This window comes from Bacillus rossius, chromosome 1 (genome assembly GCF_032445375.1).
Source record: "Bacillus rossius redtenbacheri isolate Brsri chromosome 1, Brsri_v3, whole genome shotgun sequence".
Taxonomy (NCBI): domain Eukaryota; kingdom Metazoa; phylum Arthropoda; class Insecta; order Phasmatodea; family Bacillidae; genus Bacillus; species Bacillus rossius.
The window spans coordinates 262,729,079-262,746,045 of NC_086330.1; the positions used below are offsets into that span (position 1 = coordinate 262,729,079).

Sequence of the window (16,967 nt, forward strand, 5' to 3'; positions counted from 1 at the left end):
ATACTATGACTTTAAAGAATTGCTTGAAAACTTATACCAGAAGTTTAAAAATTTTTGGCTGTATCAAATTAGTTTTTATTTTCCGTAAAGGGTTAGTATTGAACCCTTTTTAAGTGTTTTTAGTATTATTTTACTGTGTTGAATTTATAGTTCTATTTTTGTTTTTTCTGTGTGTAAAGTATGCCAGCCTGTTTTTGACCTTAGTCTGTGCTGCTGGCCTTCAAATTACTCAATAATCAAATAACATAGAATATAAAATTAGTTTCGAAGCATGTTTTAATGTACACGTTAAGTTCAAAACAAAAAAAAGTAAGTTTTTTTCCCTCCAAGAATCCATCGATGCTGATTGGTCGAGCGAGCGTGTCGCGCAGTGACGTCATAACGGCGGGTCAGCGGGGGTTGCTGGCCTTCATTGATCTGCGCGCGGGGCAGAAATTACATTTTGCTCGCACCTTTTTTTTATTGGTCCAAATCTTGTTGTGGAAAAATTAGTCATCTGGAAAATGAAAACACGTTTCAGAACACAGCACGTGAAGTTCACTTCATGCTGCACTGAGTTACATTTTGGGAGTTTGTCATCATTTACTATTTTGAAATGGGTTTTCAAACATTTTGACCTTGGTTTGAATTTAAATAGGTATAATCTAAGCGTAAGTTTTCATATGTTGTGCTGAAAATTTTTTAAAAAACTAACAATACTAGTTTTCTTCACCGTTGCCATTTTATTAATATTTGTTAAAAATTGCAATTAATATTTTGTTAACACATCTTCTAACCTGGAACTTCATGGTAATAAAATAATAGTGCCTATATTTCTTGGTCATGAAATTCGTATTTCAAATATTAATAAAAGTGAGTTATTTTATTCTTGTTGAAGCTGCGAGTTTGTGAAGTCAATAATAATAGTATTTAGACATTTGCCTCTCTCTGAGTTCCGTTATTTATTTTATTTATGAAACTGATCTTTCGATTGAGTGCTTCGACATCATGTTCGTTAGAAGCGAAAATTCATAAATAGTGGTTTAAGAAATTAGTACAAATATTTCAAAAAGTTTATTCTGTATTGAAAATATATTTTATTTACAATAGTATGGGACTTCAGTGGAGTCTAAGAATGAATTAATTGATTTATGATAGCTAACATATGATACGTAATCCTATTACAAATATCAGAAAAAAATATTCATAGTTCTAAGTATTTAATTAAATTAAACATATGTTGATGTTTATAGTATAACATTGAATGCAGCAGTACTGTAGCGTCACTTCATCAACGCTTGCTTAAGAGTGAGGGGTAGGGCGCTCGATATTCCTCCCTTTCCCTCGCCGCCATCCAGCGACCCAATTTTGAACCACTCCCGAATACACAATCGAGCACCCTTCTCCTGAACGTTGCAAATTTCGTTACGCTTTACCGGCTGTAAAGGAGTTTTACTTCCAAAATAAAAGTCTTGGAATTATTACACATTTTATCACCGCACGCCATAACAATAAAATAGTTTTTCCTAATTACGTAAAGACTTACCGTATACAATAAGATGCCCAGATTTTGTCTCGTTTTTACTCCTGCTGTTTACAACACAAGTGTAAATTAATGAATGTGTTCTTGAAAACGGGATTGCCTACCAAATAAGCCTCGCACATCGCTGAGTTTCAGCTCGGGACTGGTCGCTCCGAAGCCTGCACGTGAACTCGTGCTTGGTATTATTTCTCTCAAAGAATATAAGACACGACTAGTGCATATTTGTCTCATTTCTTCTGTGTGAAATGCACAGAGACGCTATGAACAGAACAGTTTAGAACAATTTTTAACGTAGTTAATTTGAAGAAATAAAAATACAAAATAAATAAATACAAAAAATAAAAAAAATTCATTATTTTATTATTTAACAAAAAATTCGCTTCCCTATTTATATCATATACTAATAAAATGTGAAAATACTGATCTCAATATATTTGACTAGGAAGTCCCTTATCACAGCGTTTAAACCAATACTATTTAAAAGTAACTATTTTTGTATGAATTTGTTAAAAATATTTTATTTTATTTTAGAAAACATGATTTTCGTGATAAACGTTTTCAATCTAAAAAACGGTTCATTACAGTCAGGCCTGCTTAAAATTGACAGTCTGGTGCTCGTATATCAAATTTGACAAATGTCTTAGTTGAACTTTTAATGATGTTAGACAAAATAACTTTCAGTTCGACAGAAAATTATGTGTAGTAACAACGTGTATGTGCATTTTGCTTGATACTTATATCCATGAGTGTGACTTGCACTCGTCAATTTTTTATGAGATGTTTACTGTTGTCATATCAATTTCTTGTACTAAATTTATGACTGTGTACTAGTGTAATGGTTTATGTTTGTCATGGAGGAGTTTTGATGAGTCGTTTGCGAATCAGCTGTTGACTTAAGAAACAATATAAATTGTATATCAGAACCGAATCGTCTACTCTCATTCTGTATATCAAAGAAAGTTGGCATATATGTTTATTCTACATGTTTTATTTTGTCTTGCTTACTGGTTGGAGAGAGAGGGGGGGAGAGAGGGAGAGTATTGTGGTAAAACCGCTGCTCACCGCAGAACAAGGAGTAACAAAGTGTCTGACATACATGTCAAACAAGATGTTTTTCAAACTTGTGTCTTTATATACCCCGCCACAGAGGTATTTAACTATTTTATGTAGTTAAATATGGCTTGCGAATGTTTCTATTAAATTTGGACAGATAATCTCGGACATGTTTAAAAACCTGTCAAATATCATTTAACTATAATTGGTAAATTTTTTTTGTAATAATAATGCATAATAACGCAGTATGGTAAATATTAATTTATGAAGTTTTTATTAAAATATGATACTGTCCTCAGAGGCAGTGGTTGTTAACACGTTGCGCTCACTTGTACGTAATGGGCTCGAGCCCAACATCTCGGCATATCTCAAAATTATAGAGTACCCAAGAGTTTTGGAGCACAAACAGCGTGTGACGTTAATATATATATTTAACTTACATTCAAGTCCATGGTTTAAAAAAAAAATCAAGTCCTCTAACGAAAACTTTTTGTTTTAATATTAATTTATTTTTCAATACTTCGTGAGTCATTAATATTGGAATGCCGTGTTTTTATCTGATCTTTTGTTTCACGAGGATGTAATGTTTGAGGGATAACATTTTTTTTTCTTTTCCCTTTCCTTGTTTTATGAGAAAAAATTTTTTTCAGCCTCTTGGGAGCTATAAGTATATCAAGTTCTTCCTTTTCCTATATTTGGCTGGTGTAGTAAAATTTAAAACATTAGCCCTTTGATGTGTTAACTGACAGTGTGTTAACACAAAATGAGCTAGAAGTATTTGTGAAAAAAATTGCTGCTTTTTTTAATATTTTATTGTTACGTATAGATAATTATGTTATATGTAATTTTTATTCTAGAGAATTACAAATTTAAGAATAAATAAATAAAAATATTTCGAAAGATAAATTAGAGCAACAGTAATAAAAATGTAACAGCGTGACGTGGCCGGTAGTTATTGTTAAGTATTGACTGGTGAACTGCGATCCACCGCACTGCTGTCAGCTCGGCTGGCTTGTTGGCGTGGGTAAACAGGATGGTTTCGCTTCTGTATGCTTAGCCATTCTGAGTGTGAGTTCCACAAGATGGCTTTTGAAAAGGGTCTGGCTCAACTAGGATACTCCCGGCGTAACTAAATCATTTTTTTTTAATTTCGCAGTTGTAAAATGTACGTAGGTTGCCGTCGGCCGATGGGTTTTCTTGGTGTATTTGGTATTCCTGTTTTCTCCGCCAATGCAGTAAGTCGGCGCTTCACCTCGCTGTGGTACCCTTCTAACGTATCTGAAGACTCCATGTCGGTGAGAAGTTATAAACATTAATAATATATATGCATTCCATAAATCGGACCCAGCCCCCGTCTCGGGCCTGGGGCCTCCCGTCCGAAGCTGCTGATCGCTCTACGGCCCTGCACTTCAGTGTAGGCTTTTTCGGGTACGCATAGGGTTACCAGACACTGATAATAAAAAAGGAGGACATTCATCTCGCAAAAGGAGGACAATATAATTTTTTAAAAAGCCATGCATTAATTACAATGGAGTAATATATTTTACAGTGTTTTGGCATGTAATACAGTTTCAGTATAAAGAATCAAACAAACTACGCATATACAGCATATTAAAAACACGTTTTTTATGTGATAACTATTTTGAATACAATGGATTATGTGAATAACCAAGTACATCAATCCTATACAAAAAAAAGTGTTCAAAAAGTGAATAACCCAGTATAAACACACTATCCAAAATGCAACATAATATTACTTATACCACACAAAATAACATATCTTCTTGTGTATAACAAATGAATGTTATAGTTTGTTGCAGGAACACTAATAAGCTTAAAATTTACATAATTAGCAGACATATGCATTTAATATTTTTCAGATGAACTAATTTTGTTTAAGATTTTAGGGTTCTTAAGCAGATATGAGTAAAAGTTTTCGCAGGTTATTTCTTTGACGTTGTAAACTACTGTGGTGATGGATTTGACAGTTTCTGGTAGAAGTCGGTTTCTCTCCCTTTTCCACTGACTGCTTATCATGGAAACAAATTATTTCAACCGAAGCATTATGTCCTTATATAGAGAGAAAAAATTCACATATTTTCAAAAGTTCTGAGAATTGGTCTGAATTAGCGCATTCACTGAAAATTGTTTTTCATATCACATACAAACTCCCATCAAAGAAACTTTCATCTTGTTCCTTGAGGAATGCTGTCAAATGACAGTACTGATCAAAAAGTCTGACATCATCATCATCGACAGCAATACCCTTGTTCTTCAAATATGTAATGATTGGTAACAAATCCTCGAATTCAATATTTCGTCTGTATTTCAAGTACATCCACTTGAAACACTGAAATTCTTCTAAATTTGTTGTCCATTTTTCTAAATAGTTTATGCATGCTTCATACAGAATCTGAACTTCACCTAAAATATCAGAACAGTTCTTCCATACACAATCCGGCTTGATTGGAATTATTAATCAGTTCTCTCACTTTCAAAGGAACAAAGGTGTGACGGTGCCTTTCTTTGAAGCAATGAAGTGTTGCCTTCAGATGGTTCACAACTTCAAAATACAATTCCTTTCCTTTTCAATAGCCTGTATTTTTGAATCGAATACAGACATAAGAGAGTGCAGAAACCACAAGTAAATTTCTGAAAATTCATCTTCAAAAAATTTCTTGATTATGTATGGTGGCTGTGGTTGACCAAGAAAGTAGGATTTAAAAGCAGGAAATAATATAAGTATTCGCTCAATAGATGGGAAAAGACTAAACCAACGAGTTTTACTGTGCGATAACAGTTGTTGATAATCTAGATCAACTGAGTCGCAGAATTCCTTGGGAGATTCTGTGCGAACTGTATACACGGAAAAATAATTGAAAATTTTCATGACTATTGATTCAATATCATATTTAAGCAAGTCAGTACCATGCTGTAACGTATTATGCAAAATATGTGCTGGGCAACCAACTCCTACGATGTCTCTACCGAGCCTGATTTTTATAAATGAATACACATTTCGTCCCTCTTTTCTGTTCAGCCCACCTAAGTTAACGTTTGCATTGTCTCCAGAATATGCAACACATTTCGAGGCAAGGCCATATTTTTCTAAGGTCAACAAAATAAAATTTGTTATAGTATATGACTGTTCGTTTTCTAGGGCTCGTATATTCAACTACCAGTCAAAACATCGAATACGAATGGGAAATATCTTCATTGATCCATGGTTGCTGGCGTCTGTAGCGACACCAAAACATGAAATAATTCCCAATGTCTGAACAACAATGTCGATTGCATGAGGAGCAATGACTTTTCAAAAAATTGCTTCGGCTATAGTTCTAGCACAATAAATATTTTTTGCAGTTTTCGAGTCTCCAAAAATTTTTCTGTTCAGGCTAGACGTACAATCCATTGACTTAAAAGAATGGGGGTGCTTAATGGTGTGAAACACCAATGCTCCTTCTGCGGCGCTTACATTACTGTTTACTTCATTTACAGAATAAGAACTTACTGTTGTAGTTGATGAAGAGCTGCGAACAACAATTTTCCTGTGTTTCTCACTACTCACGTGGCGTTCCAAGTCTGTAGAACCTTTAGTCGCTACCGAAACGTAACAGTCGCGCAACACACACGTAGCTTCATGTTCAGTTCTTCCACAAACAAAATTTGGGAATTTAGTTTTTAAAGTGTCACTAAATTTACACTTTCTTTTAGACATTGTTTCACACTACTACAAGTTAGCGCCACATTAATGCATAAACAATTAGAAAATGATGTGGCTTTTACAAACGCAGAAACGACTTGTGGACTTGTGGTTGTTACACCACAGAATTCATCGATTCAACACAAACTAAGCAGGCGCTGTGTCCTGCGTGTACGCGTTGAGCTGGCCGTTCATCCTCCTGCCATCTATAATTATTTACAATAAACTTGCAAAACACCACACGTGCCTCCGCATGTGCTGCTGTCAAGCTGTCATAGAACTACTTACTAGTGGGGTGACTCTGCGGACAGCGCATTAGCGCGCACCGCGCGCTTTACTCTGAGTGTAACTGCAGGAATTATCTCACTTTATAAAAAAGCCGGACATTCTGGAGCATTAAGGAAAATCCGGCCGGACGCAAAAAAATACATAAAAAGGAGGACATGTCCTCCTTTTGCCGGACGTCTGGTAACCCTAGGTACGCACGGCCCTGCAGAACTTGTCTAGAGCACGCCCAGGAACACAGGCGCAGGCCGTTGTACACACGTGTACACGTGCGGCATCTGTGTCGACAACTTTCACCTTACCATATCCTTCTGTCAAGCAGCTTTTATGGGCTCGTTCAATATGTACCCTTTTTAAACTTTCTTCTGTGCTGATGTTAAAAAATATCACTTTCTATTAACATTAAAAGGTATTATTTATATTCAATGCTGTTACTCATACTATAGAGACCCGGAAAATTCGCGGGTTCAATGACCTCCAGGATAGACTCCAATATCCTCTACACACTAGGGCAAATGTCAACTGTTCATTGGCTGCTGACTTGTGAGTCGTCTCGACTGGGTGGCCTGTGATTCGACACTTCTATGAGTGAGGGTCTCTAATTGGCCCTCAGTCCTCCAGATTAACAGTGAACCAATGACAGAAGCAGCACTAAGGTATAATTATTTGAATTTTAGCATAACACGAAATGAACCCGCGAATTTTACGGGTCTCTACGTTATACAATATTTCAGCACACCACAGAGAAAGTATGGTGGAAATTGTAGCTATTCTCCTTGGCTGTAAAATGCTTTCAGTTATATTGGAGTTGGTGTGGCAATATCTTAAAGGCTTGCTTTCACCTTATCTCCGCCCTCATCCGTGTGTGGTAAACAGGTACTTTTATTTCATTTAATTTTTTACTTGCGCGTTGTTTAGACTCATAAAGAGAGAGGCATTTATGGTAATTCCCCTGCCCATCGCACAACGGCGCCACCAGCTTGACGAGGCGATTACAATGCCATCTCGTGTCGGGCATCTCTACTAGCGTTCTAAAGTGCAGTGAAAAATCCCAGTGGCTTGCCGACTTCTATAAGTATTATTCATATTCAATGATAGGTCATGTTGTTTTCGTCCGCTTACAAAGTACAACGCCATGGTCGCTCTGTACTAAATTATTCGCAGAAACATGGTACATAAGTTTGTACTAATGTCCAAAGAGTTCGAAAGTTCACTGCTCAATTCACGGTTAAGTAGCTGCAAATGGTAAAGCTATTTCTCATAGTCTCTCCTATATTTGCCTAGGAAAGTTTAGATTTTTTATTTCAATTTAAAATTGACAGGCCTCAAGGTCGTGCGGATAGATATGCACAGAGGCGTAAGACGACGGTTTTTGGTTAAATTATTTATTTATTTTTAACGCTAACCAATGCTATTTACAATTATTATGCAATTTAATCAAATTTACTTCATGAAAGTATGACAGACTGAAAACATACCTATATTGTGTACACACTGTACGGATATATCTTAAGAAGGTAAAAGTTTTTTTAATGTTAATTAATGTAAATAGTAATGAATGGATGTGTGGTTATGCGTGTTAAACTCAGTGTGAGACGTACAGGGAAAAAGTAAACAATAATAAGTGCGTGTAACTCGGCACACATGATAGAAGTGAAACTTCTTTAGCAATTCAAACCTGGACTCGTAAGTATATCGTAAGAGATATAACGGCAGAGAGAGAGAGAGAGAGAGAGAGAATTTTCTAAATAAACATGAATTAACAAAATAACTGCTCAGGATATCAATAATTATTGATCAATCAATAATGATTAATTATCAAATAAATATTACATTGAAATACACCATAAAGAAAAACTGTTCGTGTAACTGTTTCTTCAAACAGTTCTGCCATTTGGAACTCGCCAAATATCTAAACGAAATATGAAATTCATAACAGGTAGCGCTATCTATGCGGGAAATGCAGGGAATGTATCAACAGCGCTCTCTACGCTACTGCATGAACAAGGAGGAACGCGAGTGCGCTGGTAGCAAATACAAAATTAAAGGCATTCACAGTTGGCTGTATAGGATACCTATATCTATTTTCTGAAACAAGCGCATGTGCACACTGATTCTTTCTATTATCTATCTCTCGGCTCTATTTTTTGGATGGGGGACGAATCATTGCAAAAAGAGGAGAACGTAAACGAGCCCAGCAACGTTTATAGCATGGTGCTTTCTTAATATCTCTTTGGCAAAGTAACTATTCTCTGTCCTTTTCAGGTAAAAAGCGTTTTACAACAATGTTTAACGAAAACGCTGCATTAGAATTCGGCCTTGAAATTCTACTCTCATCGCGCCCAAAGGTGTTTGTCTTTAGAAATAAAAATATATTAACAGGGCCCGGAATAACTTGGATACTAACTCAGGGCTCAAGATCATTGACTTGTATGAGTCTCACTTGTATGAGTCACACTTGCATGACGCCTTAGCGTTCACGGCCACAGAGGACCGCGCAGTAGACGAGACGAGCTGTGAATGCCTGTCTTCCTGGTGTTCCCACACAGAGTGTTGTAAAGTGTTGATGGCGAGTGCCGTACTTGTCTCTGACAGGCTGCTTGTGTGTGTTGCAGAGACAGAGAGGCGAATCAGAGCCAATGACAGGGAGTACAACTTGGAGTTCAACTACGCGGTGAGTGTACAGATTGCACTGTTTTTTTTTTACAAGTATGAAACTGAATGCGTTAAGTGTACATCGGGGGGTTGATTAGCATCAAGAAATGTAGTTAAAAACACTTATTTCGTGTATGTATGTGTGTGTGTGTATATATATATATATATATATATATATATATATATATATATATATATATATATATATATATATATAAAGCACGGTCGTCATTATTTAAAAGAATTCTACATTACATTTTGTGTCCGAGTTTCGTTTTATAAGTGTATTTGCAACATGTGAACACATGAGTTTCTCGTTACCGAGGTTACATGTTACACATATCTAGGGAGTAGGCCTACTTAGACTCGCTCAAAGGTTATACTCTCATCTTCTTTTTTTAATTATATATTAAGTTATAGCTCTTTATTGTGAGTGTAAAAACGAATTAAAGGGTTATGACCTTATTTCCTCTGTGGGACAAATTAGTGGGGTCTTTGCAACTCATAAAGAACACATGTTAAAATTATTGGGTGTATGGGTGTTGAAAGCACCTTTAAAAAATTACACTGGTTTTAATTAAAACAATTTTGTTCACATAAAATACTAAAATACTTTAAATAATAGGTAAGTATATTTTTGTCAGTAACTTTTAGAACGAATAAATACATTAATGCGTTTGTTAAGTTTCTGAATTGGATATCAAGCAAATGTAAAAAATAAATTGTACAAAAAATTAACATCTCATATCAATTTTTCACGCGTGCTATACACTTACAGATTTTACTTATATTTTGTTTCTCCTGAAATTTTTTTTTGGTTCTGTGAAAGAAATGAAATTGCTATCGCCGAACATAACATATGAAATGCTATTACTTAATGGCTTGCGCAGTTTATTTCGTGGAGAAATGTGATTTACATTCCCCAACCCTCAATCATTTTTGTTAGCTTAGACACTAGATATATTTTACATTAAAAATAATAGGTCCGGCGAGATTAAAGCGTTGTCCGTTAAATTAAGGGCGAGGAATATAATTCGTAAGACACCATCTTGCATGCAAATGGTTTATACCGTAACATTTTTATAATTTATTATTGTAACTTAAACTTAGTTAAACTAGATTAGTCACCCTCTTCATCCTGGGATTTTTAAACAATTTGCCACAGTTTTAAATACAGCTTCCCTGATGCATGTTATTTTCGCTTGACTTTGCTTAGGACCGATATTTTTGCAAATTTGAATGTCATTTTTCTTGGAATGGTGTAAGTCTATGTAGTTGCTGTAGACGCCATGATAATAATCATCTGTTTACTGTCGTTAGTTTCAAACTGTAGTATATTAAGAGTCCGCCTTGTCAGGGGTGTGTTAGTGAGGCGGGATGATAAGAGCGACGCTCGCTGGTGCTTCTAGCGCGGTATCGACTCGAAGCACAATACTCAGAACTGGCACGCAGTCTTCTCGTCGTGCATAGGACAACTATGAAATTTCAGCGGTGACCATTAAGTTTTATGGTGGAGAAATAATGATAAAGGTGTAATACAAGTCCCTTAAGTGCTAAGGAATCTGCACCGGTTGTTTTATGTCTAAATCTGAAAACAATCATTTTAGCAATTTCAACTGTTATAAAAATACAGTTTAAAAACTTAATCCGGAAACAAAACTACTTACAGGCCCACGGCTAATTCTTAAATGCTTTTCGAGAACAGACCTCACTCGGATATCTTAAGTAGTTTTATAAACGCGTTGTTTTTCCTGAAGGCCTGCGCACCGTGTGTGTGACCGGGTAGGCGATATCCTTAATAAACACCAACCTATAACAATATATAAGCTAAGGAGTGTTTGCTTCATGCCTTCTTCTGCACACAAATAAGTTTAGTAGTGATTGGCTGCAGCAAATATTTTCCCTCTGAAGTCATTAGTGCTTGGGATTGGTTGATGTTTTTCTTCTTCAGAATGACTACAAATAAAATGATACTATCAATATTTTATTTGCGGTATAAAATCTTTTTAGGTATTTTTTTTTAATCTTTCTGACCTTACATGAGGAATATTTCTAGTGTTATAATCTTATACTTATTATCTTATTAATCTTTAGAAACTGCTCATACGAGGATAATTTAAATATAAACCAGGATTTTGTTCATTCGACTGTAGTAGTGACGCGAGAGTCGCAGAGGGGGAGGATGGAGTGCGAAGTACGAAGAGGGGAGAGGGGACAGGCAGCACACTGTCCTCACTCACGTCCATGTCAGTTGCGCGACGCTTCATTATTCGTTCCCTCGCCAGCGAAGGTGTGAACTCGAGTGGATTTGTGAAGAGACTCCAAGCACAGTTCGGAGATGATACTCTGAGTTAAACCCAAGTGTTCGATTGCGCCCAGGAATTTCGAAGTGGTCGTGATACAAGTGTGAATTCAAAGCCATGAACGGCGTCCAGCGACCAGTGTCAGTGGAGACAACATCCAAGCCGCGCGTGACTTGTGGAAGGTGCCGCATCCCTGTCACCGAGATTGCATCAGTGTGGAGCAGTGCGCGCGCAATCGGCTACTGGGGCATCCATCTCAATTTCTTCATCAAGGGCTCAAAAAAATTCCAATCGGATGGAGAGAATGTATTTCTGTTTATTTGTATTTTCATAAATCGCTCACAAATCTGTAAAAAAAAAATTTCCAGTTTATATTTGAATGATCCTCATTTGAAAATGATATAAAAACATTTCCCCCCACTTTTTAAAGCTTTATGTACAATAGTTTTAATGCTCAATTTACAGTTCTTGTACTTGAAGGGCTACACATCCCAACCTTAGTTTTTCATTATCTTTGTTGTTCTTCAGGACGATAAATAAAATCCATTTAGGTATCAAGGCAGGCAGGCGTTCTTTGGCGCTGTAAGTTGACAGCACATTGCCTCCTGCATTAAGCTGCTTATTCAAAACACATGAAAAATTGATATACTTTTAGACTTTTTAGTTATGTTATGGTTGCTAAAATAAAAATGTACGTATATATGTCTATTTTTGCATATTTACCTGTAAATATTACATTTGGGCTTTCTTACTAAAAGGAGAATTAAATTGATTACGCCCTAATATTTTCGTTTGGCATTTTCATGGCGTTATTTACAGTTTTTAAAGATAATTTTATGAAACTTAATATTTTTTACACATTTTGTAAGAATTCTGACACTTAAATAAAGTTAACGTAATCTTTCTAAGATAAACAATAATCCTATATCTCAAACAAAATGGCCTTAGTCACAAGTGGGCAACTTAAAAGGAGAGTAAAAAAAACTGCTCTTATCAATGATACTGCGTTTTACATCAACTTCCATATGCGTGTGGCCTGCAAGAAAAATCTTATAATTAATTTCTTAGGTAAATTAAAAAAAAAAGATAATGTTGCTTATACAATTCAAAGCAATAAAAAAAGTTTCTGATAAAATACAGATTGGATAGACGCAACTATTTTTTTTATGATTCCAATTTAATAATTTTTATTTTGTGGAAATATTTTTTCGGCGAAAGTGTGTTTTATGAAACGTTTTAAGTTATTTGTGCATCAATATAAACCACCTTTTTAATATGAGTCAAAATAAGGTTAGGAGCTATACCTCCAAATTATACTATACCCCACTAAGGTAAATTGGTGATACCGTTTGGTTTAATTTTTTTGTGGTTATATATATTTTTTTAATTTCGAAAAAAAATTATTTTTGGTACATTTATGGACTTGTAAAAATGGTTATAATTGGAGAAATCTCAATTAATGTGGAATTATTAAAACTTTTTTTCCATAGTTTAACCTTTTATTGCTTTATCTTTTGCGTTTTGTTTGTCTGTAGAAAAGTAAAAATCTAAATCAACAAAAAAAAAGTGGACTTACACTGTGCGCTAAACCATTGACGTGTCTTATAATTTGCCAGTACAGGCCTAAGATTTGCCAATATACAATTTAAAAATACGGACACCGCAAATCATGTACCTTTAGTTTGTTTGAGAATGATTCTGCAACAGACACGTGTCTAGGTAAATTTTTTCAGTAAATTTTTAATTTAATGTACTTGTTACACTTATGGCCAGTTGCAACAATAGAGTTCAGACGTGATCTTGTTTTATAAACTAGTTTGAACAAGGTTCTAATAACTTTCCTGTTGCGGCGTTGTGTTTTGAGCGCCAAACGAAGATCATTGCCAACTTTTGAGGTGAACCGACAGTCCTGGTGGTTCATAACGTTGTTATTGGATTGATATAGCGAGACCAGAGATGTCCGGGATATATTTACGGTGTGCAGGTTATTATTGTAATTTTATTTACAACCTTTCGTATCATTGATAAAAACAAGTATGAAAAATGCTGCTATTTATATGTTACTACCACTTCTCACGAAAAGTACCCATATTTAGAATTTATTTGTAGTGATTTCATATCTTTCCAGCCCATCAATGGAAATGCATCTAACATTTCTTCGACACTGCTGCTGCTGGTTATCATAGAGTTAAAATGTAAGAACTTCTTTTCACGCGAACGAATATAATGTGCCTCAGCATGCGTTAGTGTAACGTTTACAGGGTTCGTATGCATCCTTAAGGGGCCCGTCTAGTCAGGGGGTGTATGTGCTAGTAAGGCGGGATGATAAGCGCGACGCGCTGGTATTTCTAGCGCGGTGTCGCCTCTAAGCGCAGGCTCTGAACTGGCGCGCATAGGACAGTTGTGAAAATATAGCGGTGACCGTAACATTATATGGCGGAGAAATTAAAATAAAATCCCTTACGTGTTTTCAAAAATCTTTACTGGTTGTTTTACGCCTAGAAATTACTCTAAAAACACGTATTTTTTCCATTTTAATTCTTATAAAATCACAGTTTAAAAACTTAATCCGAAATGAAAAGTACTTTTCAGCACTTAGCGAATTCTTAAATGTTTTTCGTAAACAGGCCCCACTCAGATATCTTGAGTAGTTTTCAAATCGCGTTGTTTTTCCTGAATCACTGCGCATCGTATGTGAATCCGGGCAGACGGCGTCCGTAATATCCTTAAAACGTCCTTAATTTGTCCTTAATTGAATAAGGGCCCTTAAAGGTCCTTCAATTTCACTAAGAATCTTTAAAAACTTCCTAATAAAGACCGAAAGTAATGGATGAATGCAGTTTTAATTTTTTTTTTTTGTTTCTAGCTTGGCAGCAACCAATGCTTTGCGCATGCCCAGTGTAATTGGCGAATTTGGGGCCGTGTGTTTACATTGTATATGGAAATATTGAGTTATTTTCCCTCATTTTTGTATGCCACCTTTAAACTATAAAGGGTTTTTTTTGTTTGTTTTTACTGTCTTAATATATACACCCTAGATACGTGTTCCTGGACAGATAAAAAAAAATTAATCTGTAAGAATTGAACTAGTCAGCAAAATTATTTTTTGTACATTAACAGTTTAACATTGTTTTTTCCTGAATTGATTTTATGATGTTACACGTTTTCTACCTTTCAATTGTGGTGAAGGCGATGAATTAAGGAGTCCTTAAAAACTCTTTGATGATTATTCATACAAGAGGGTACAAATTATGTTCTAAGGAAATGATCAACAGATTATTCTTGGACTGAGATCATTGTATCATGTATGAAAGAGCGGAATGGTGGCAGCTTTGCCAGCCATTGTGTTGGGAGTGTGTTTGCGAGAGGGTGGTCGGCGGGGCTGTTGCAGAGCAACTACATCAAGACATCCAAGTACTCGGTGCTGACGTTCCTGCCGCTGAACCTGTTCGAGCAGTTCCAGCGCCTCGCCAACTTCTACTTCCTGTGCCTGCTGGTGCTGCAGGTGATCCCCGCCATCTCGTCGCTCACGCCCATCACCACCGCCGTGCCGCTCATCGGCGTGCTCGCGCTCACCGCCGTCAAGGACGCCTACGACGACTTCGTGAGTAGCCCAGCGGCCTGCTGCAAGTTAGCCGGGGGAGTTCAACGAACTTCTTTGCTGAGGGGAGTAGTTAGGTACGTGGTAGGGTAACCGGTTGAGGACGACTTCGTGAGTAGCCCAGCGGCCTGCTGCAAGTTAGCCGGGGGAGTTCAACGAACTTCTTTGCTGAGGGGAGTAGTTAGGTACGTGGTAGGGTAACCGGTTGAGGACGACTTCGTGAGTAGCCCAGCGGCCTGCTGCAAGTTAGCCGGGGGAGTTCAACGAACTCCTTTGCTGAGGGGAGTAGTTAGGTACGTGGTAGGGTAACCGGTTGAGGACGACTTCGTGAGTAGCCCAGCGGCCTGCTGCAAGTTAGCCGGAGGAGTTCAACGAACTTCTTTGCTGAGGGAAGTAGTTAGGTACGTGGTAGGGTAACCGGTTGAGGACGACTTCGTGAGTAGCCCAGCGGCCTGCTGCAAGTTAGCCGGAGGAGTTCAACGAACTTCTTTGCTGAGGGAAGTAGTTAGGTACGTGGTAGGGTAACCGGTTGAGGACGACTTCGTGAGTAGCCCAGCGGCCTGCTGCAAGTTAGCCGGAGGAGTTCAACGAACTTCTTTGCTGAGGGAAGTAGTTAGGTACGTGGTAGGGTAACCGGTTGAGGACAACTTCGTGAGTAGCCCAGCGGCCTGCTGCAAGTTAGCCGGAGGAGTTCAACGAACCAATACAATGAAACTTGTTTGCTGAGGGTAGTAGTTAGGTACATGGTAGGGGAACCGGTAGAGGAAAGAGTGCGTCAGCGGCGACGCCACTACAACGCATGCACTAGCGGTCGAATGGGAAGATGGAAAAAAAAAGGGGGCGGGGGAGGGATAGATTAGGTACGTAGCGTAGCTTGCTACATGCTGGTTGTAATGGCCGTAAGGGGAGACAAGCAGAGGAGAGATTGAAATGACGCAGCAGTGATGCTACGTAATTCTCGTAACTCTGCAAATGTTTTTGTCTATTTCCTCAGTTTTCGAAACGCTGATTGACACTACCATACTTAATGTTTTTGAAAGTATCTACAATTTCTTTATTCGTGTGGGGGAAAAGAGTTATTGATTTGTGCATTTAACTTTATAAGGATCATTCTTTTTTATGAGAATAGTGTGATTGCAAATGTAAATAATTTATCTCTATTTAAACCTAATATGCAAGACGTTTTACTTCTGTCGCGCGTGGACGTCACGCACTCATTTTTTTTTTGTGTATTAACTATTTATAATTTTAATGTTTGGAGATATGCGATATGAAGTGGTTAAGAACATGAAATAAAAGGGTACTTAAAAACTTCTTAATTATTGATTGACTAAGAGGTACGGACCATGATAGACAGTGTCTGTAAGCCATGAAGCATGGAGCAGTGGGGTGAAGCCGGGGTGGAACTCAGTGGACACAGTGTAGTCGCGAGGAGCTCGGGTCACCGGCGAGGAGCGCTGGCCCTGCGCGCCGACCCTCTTGCTCGGCTGCAGCCAAGCCTCTTGCTCGAGGCGGGCTTGGGAGCTTCTCGGCTCTGCGTAAAGGCCATGGTGTGGTTGACAAGAATATGGCCCGTTATGAAGTGTGTTCCTAGAGGCGGGAAATATCTTGGCCCCACCCTGGTAATATTTATATTTGTACCTCGGAGGCACATGACACTGTGCCCACTATTGGGCAAAATGCACACACACGCACACGCGCGCGTGCACACAGACCTACACACACACATATGTGTGTATGTATGTTCCCTATGGACTCTAAAACGACTGGACCCATTTTGGTGCAATTTTCAGGCAATCTTCAGATTACAGGTGATCCTGTAAAGTTCGGTAGCGATCGGATGAA

The 16,967-nt window shown here is 37.4% G+C and overlaps 1 protein-coding gene across 4 annotated transcripts in view; it reads left to right on the forward strand.

Annotated features, from left to right (window-relative positions):
• The window catches only part of LOC134527542 (phospholipid-transporting ATPase ID), a 341,327-nt gene that overhangs the window by 217,655 nt on the left and 106,705 nt on the right, over positions 1 to 16,967 (forward strand). For all 4 annotated transcript variants that reach the window (XM_063360302.1, XM_063360303.1, XM_063360304.1 and 1 more), the window contains exons 3-4: positions 9,179 to 9,237; positions 14,913 to 15,125. In XM_063360302.1, the coding sequence (XP_063216372.1) occupies positions 9,179 to 9,237; positions 14,913 to 15,125 (272 nt within the window). The remainder of the gene's footprint in view (positions 1 to 9,178; positions 9,238 to 14,912; positions 15,126 to 16,967) is intronic.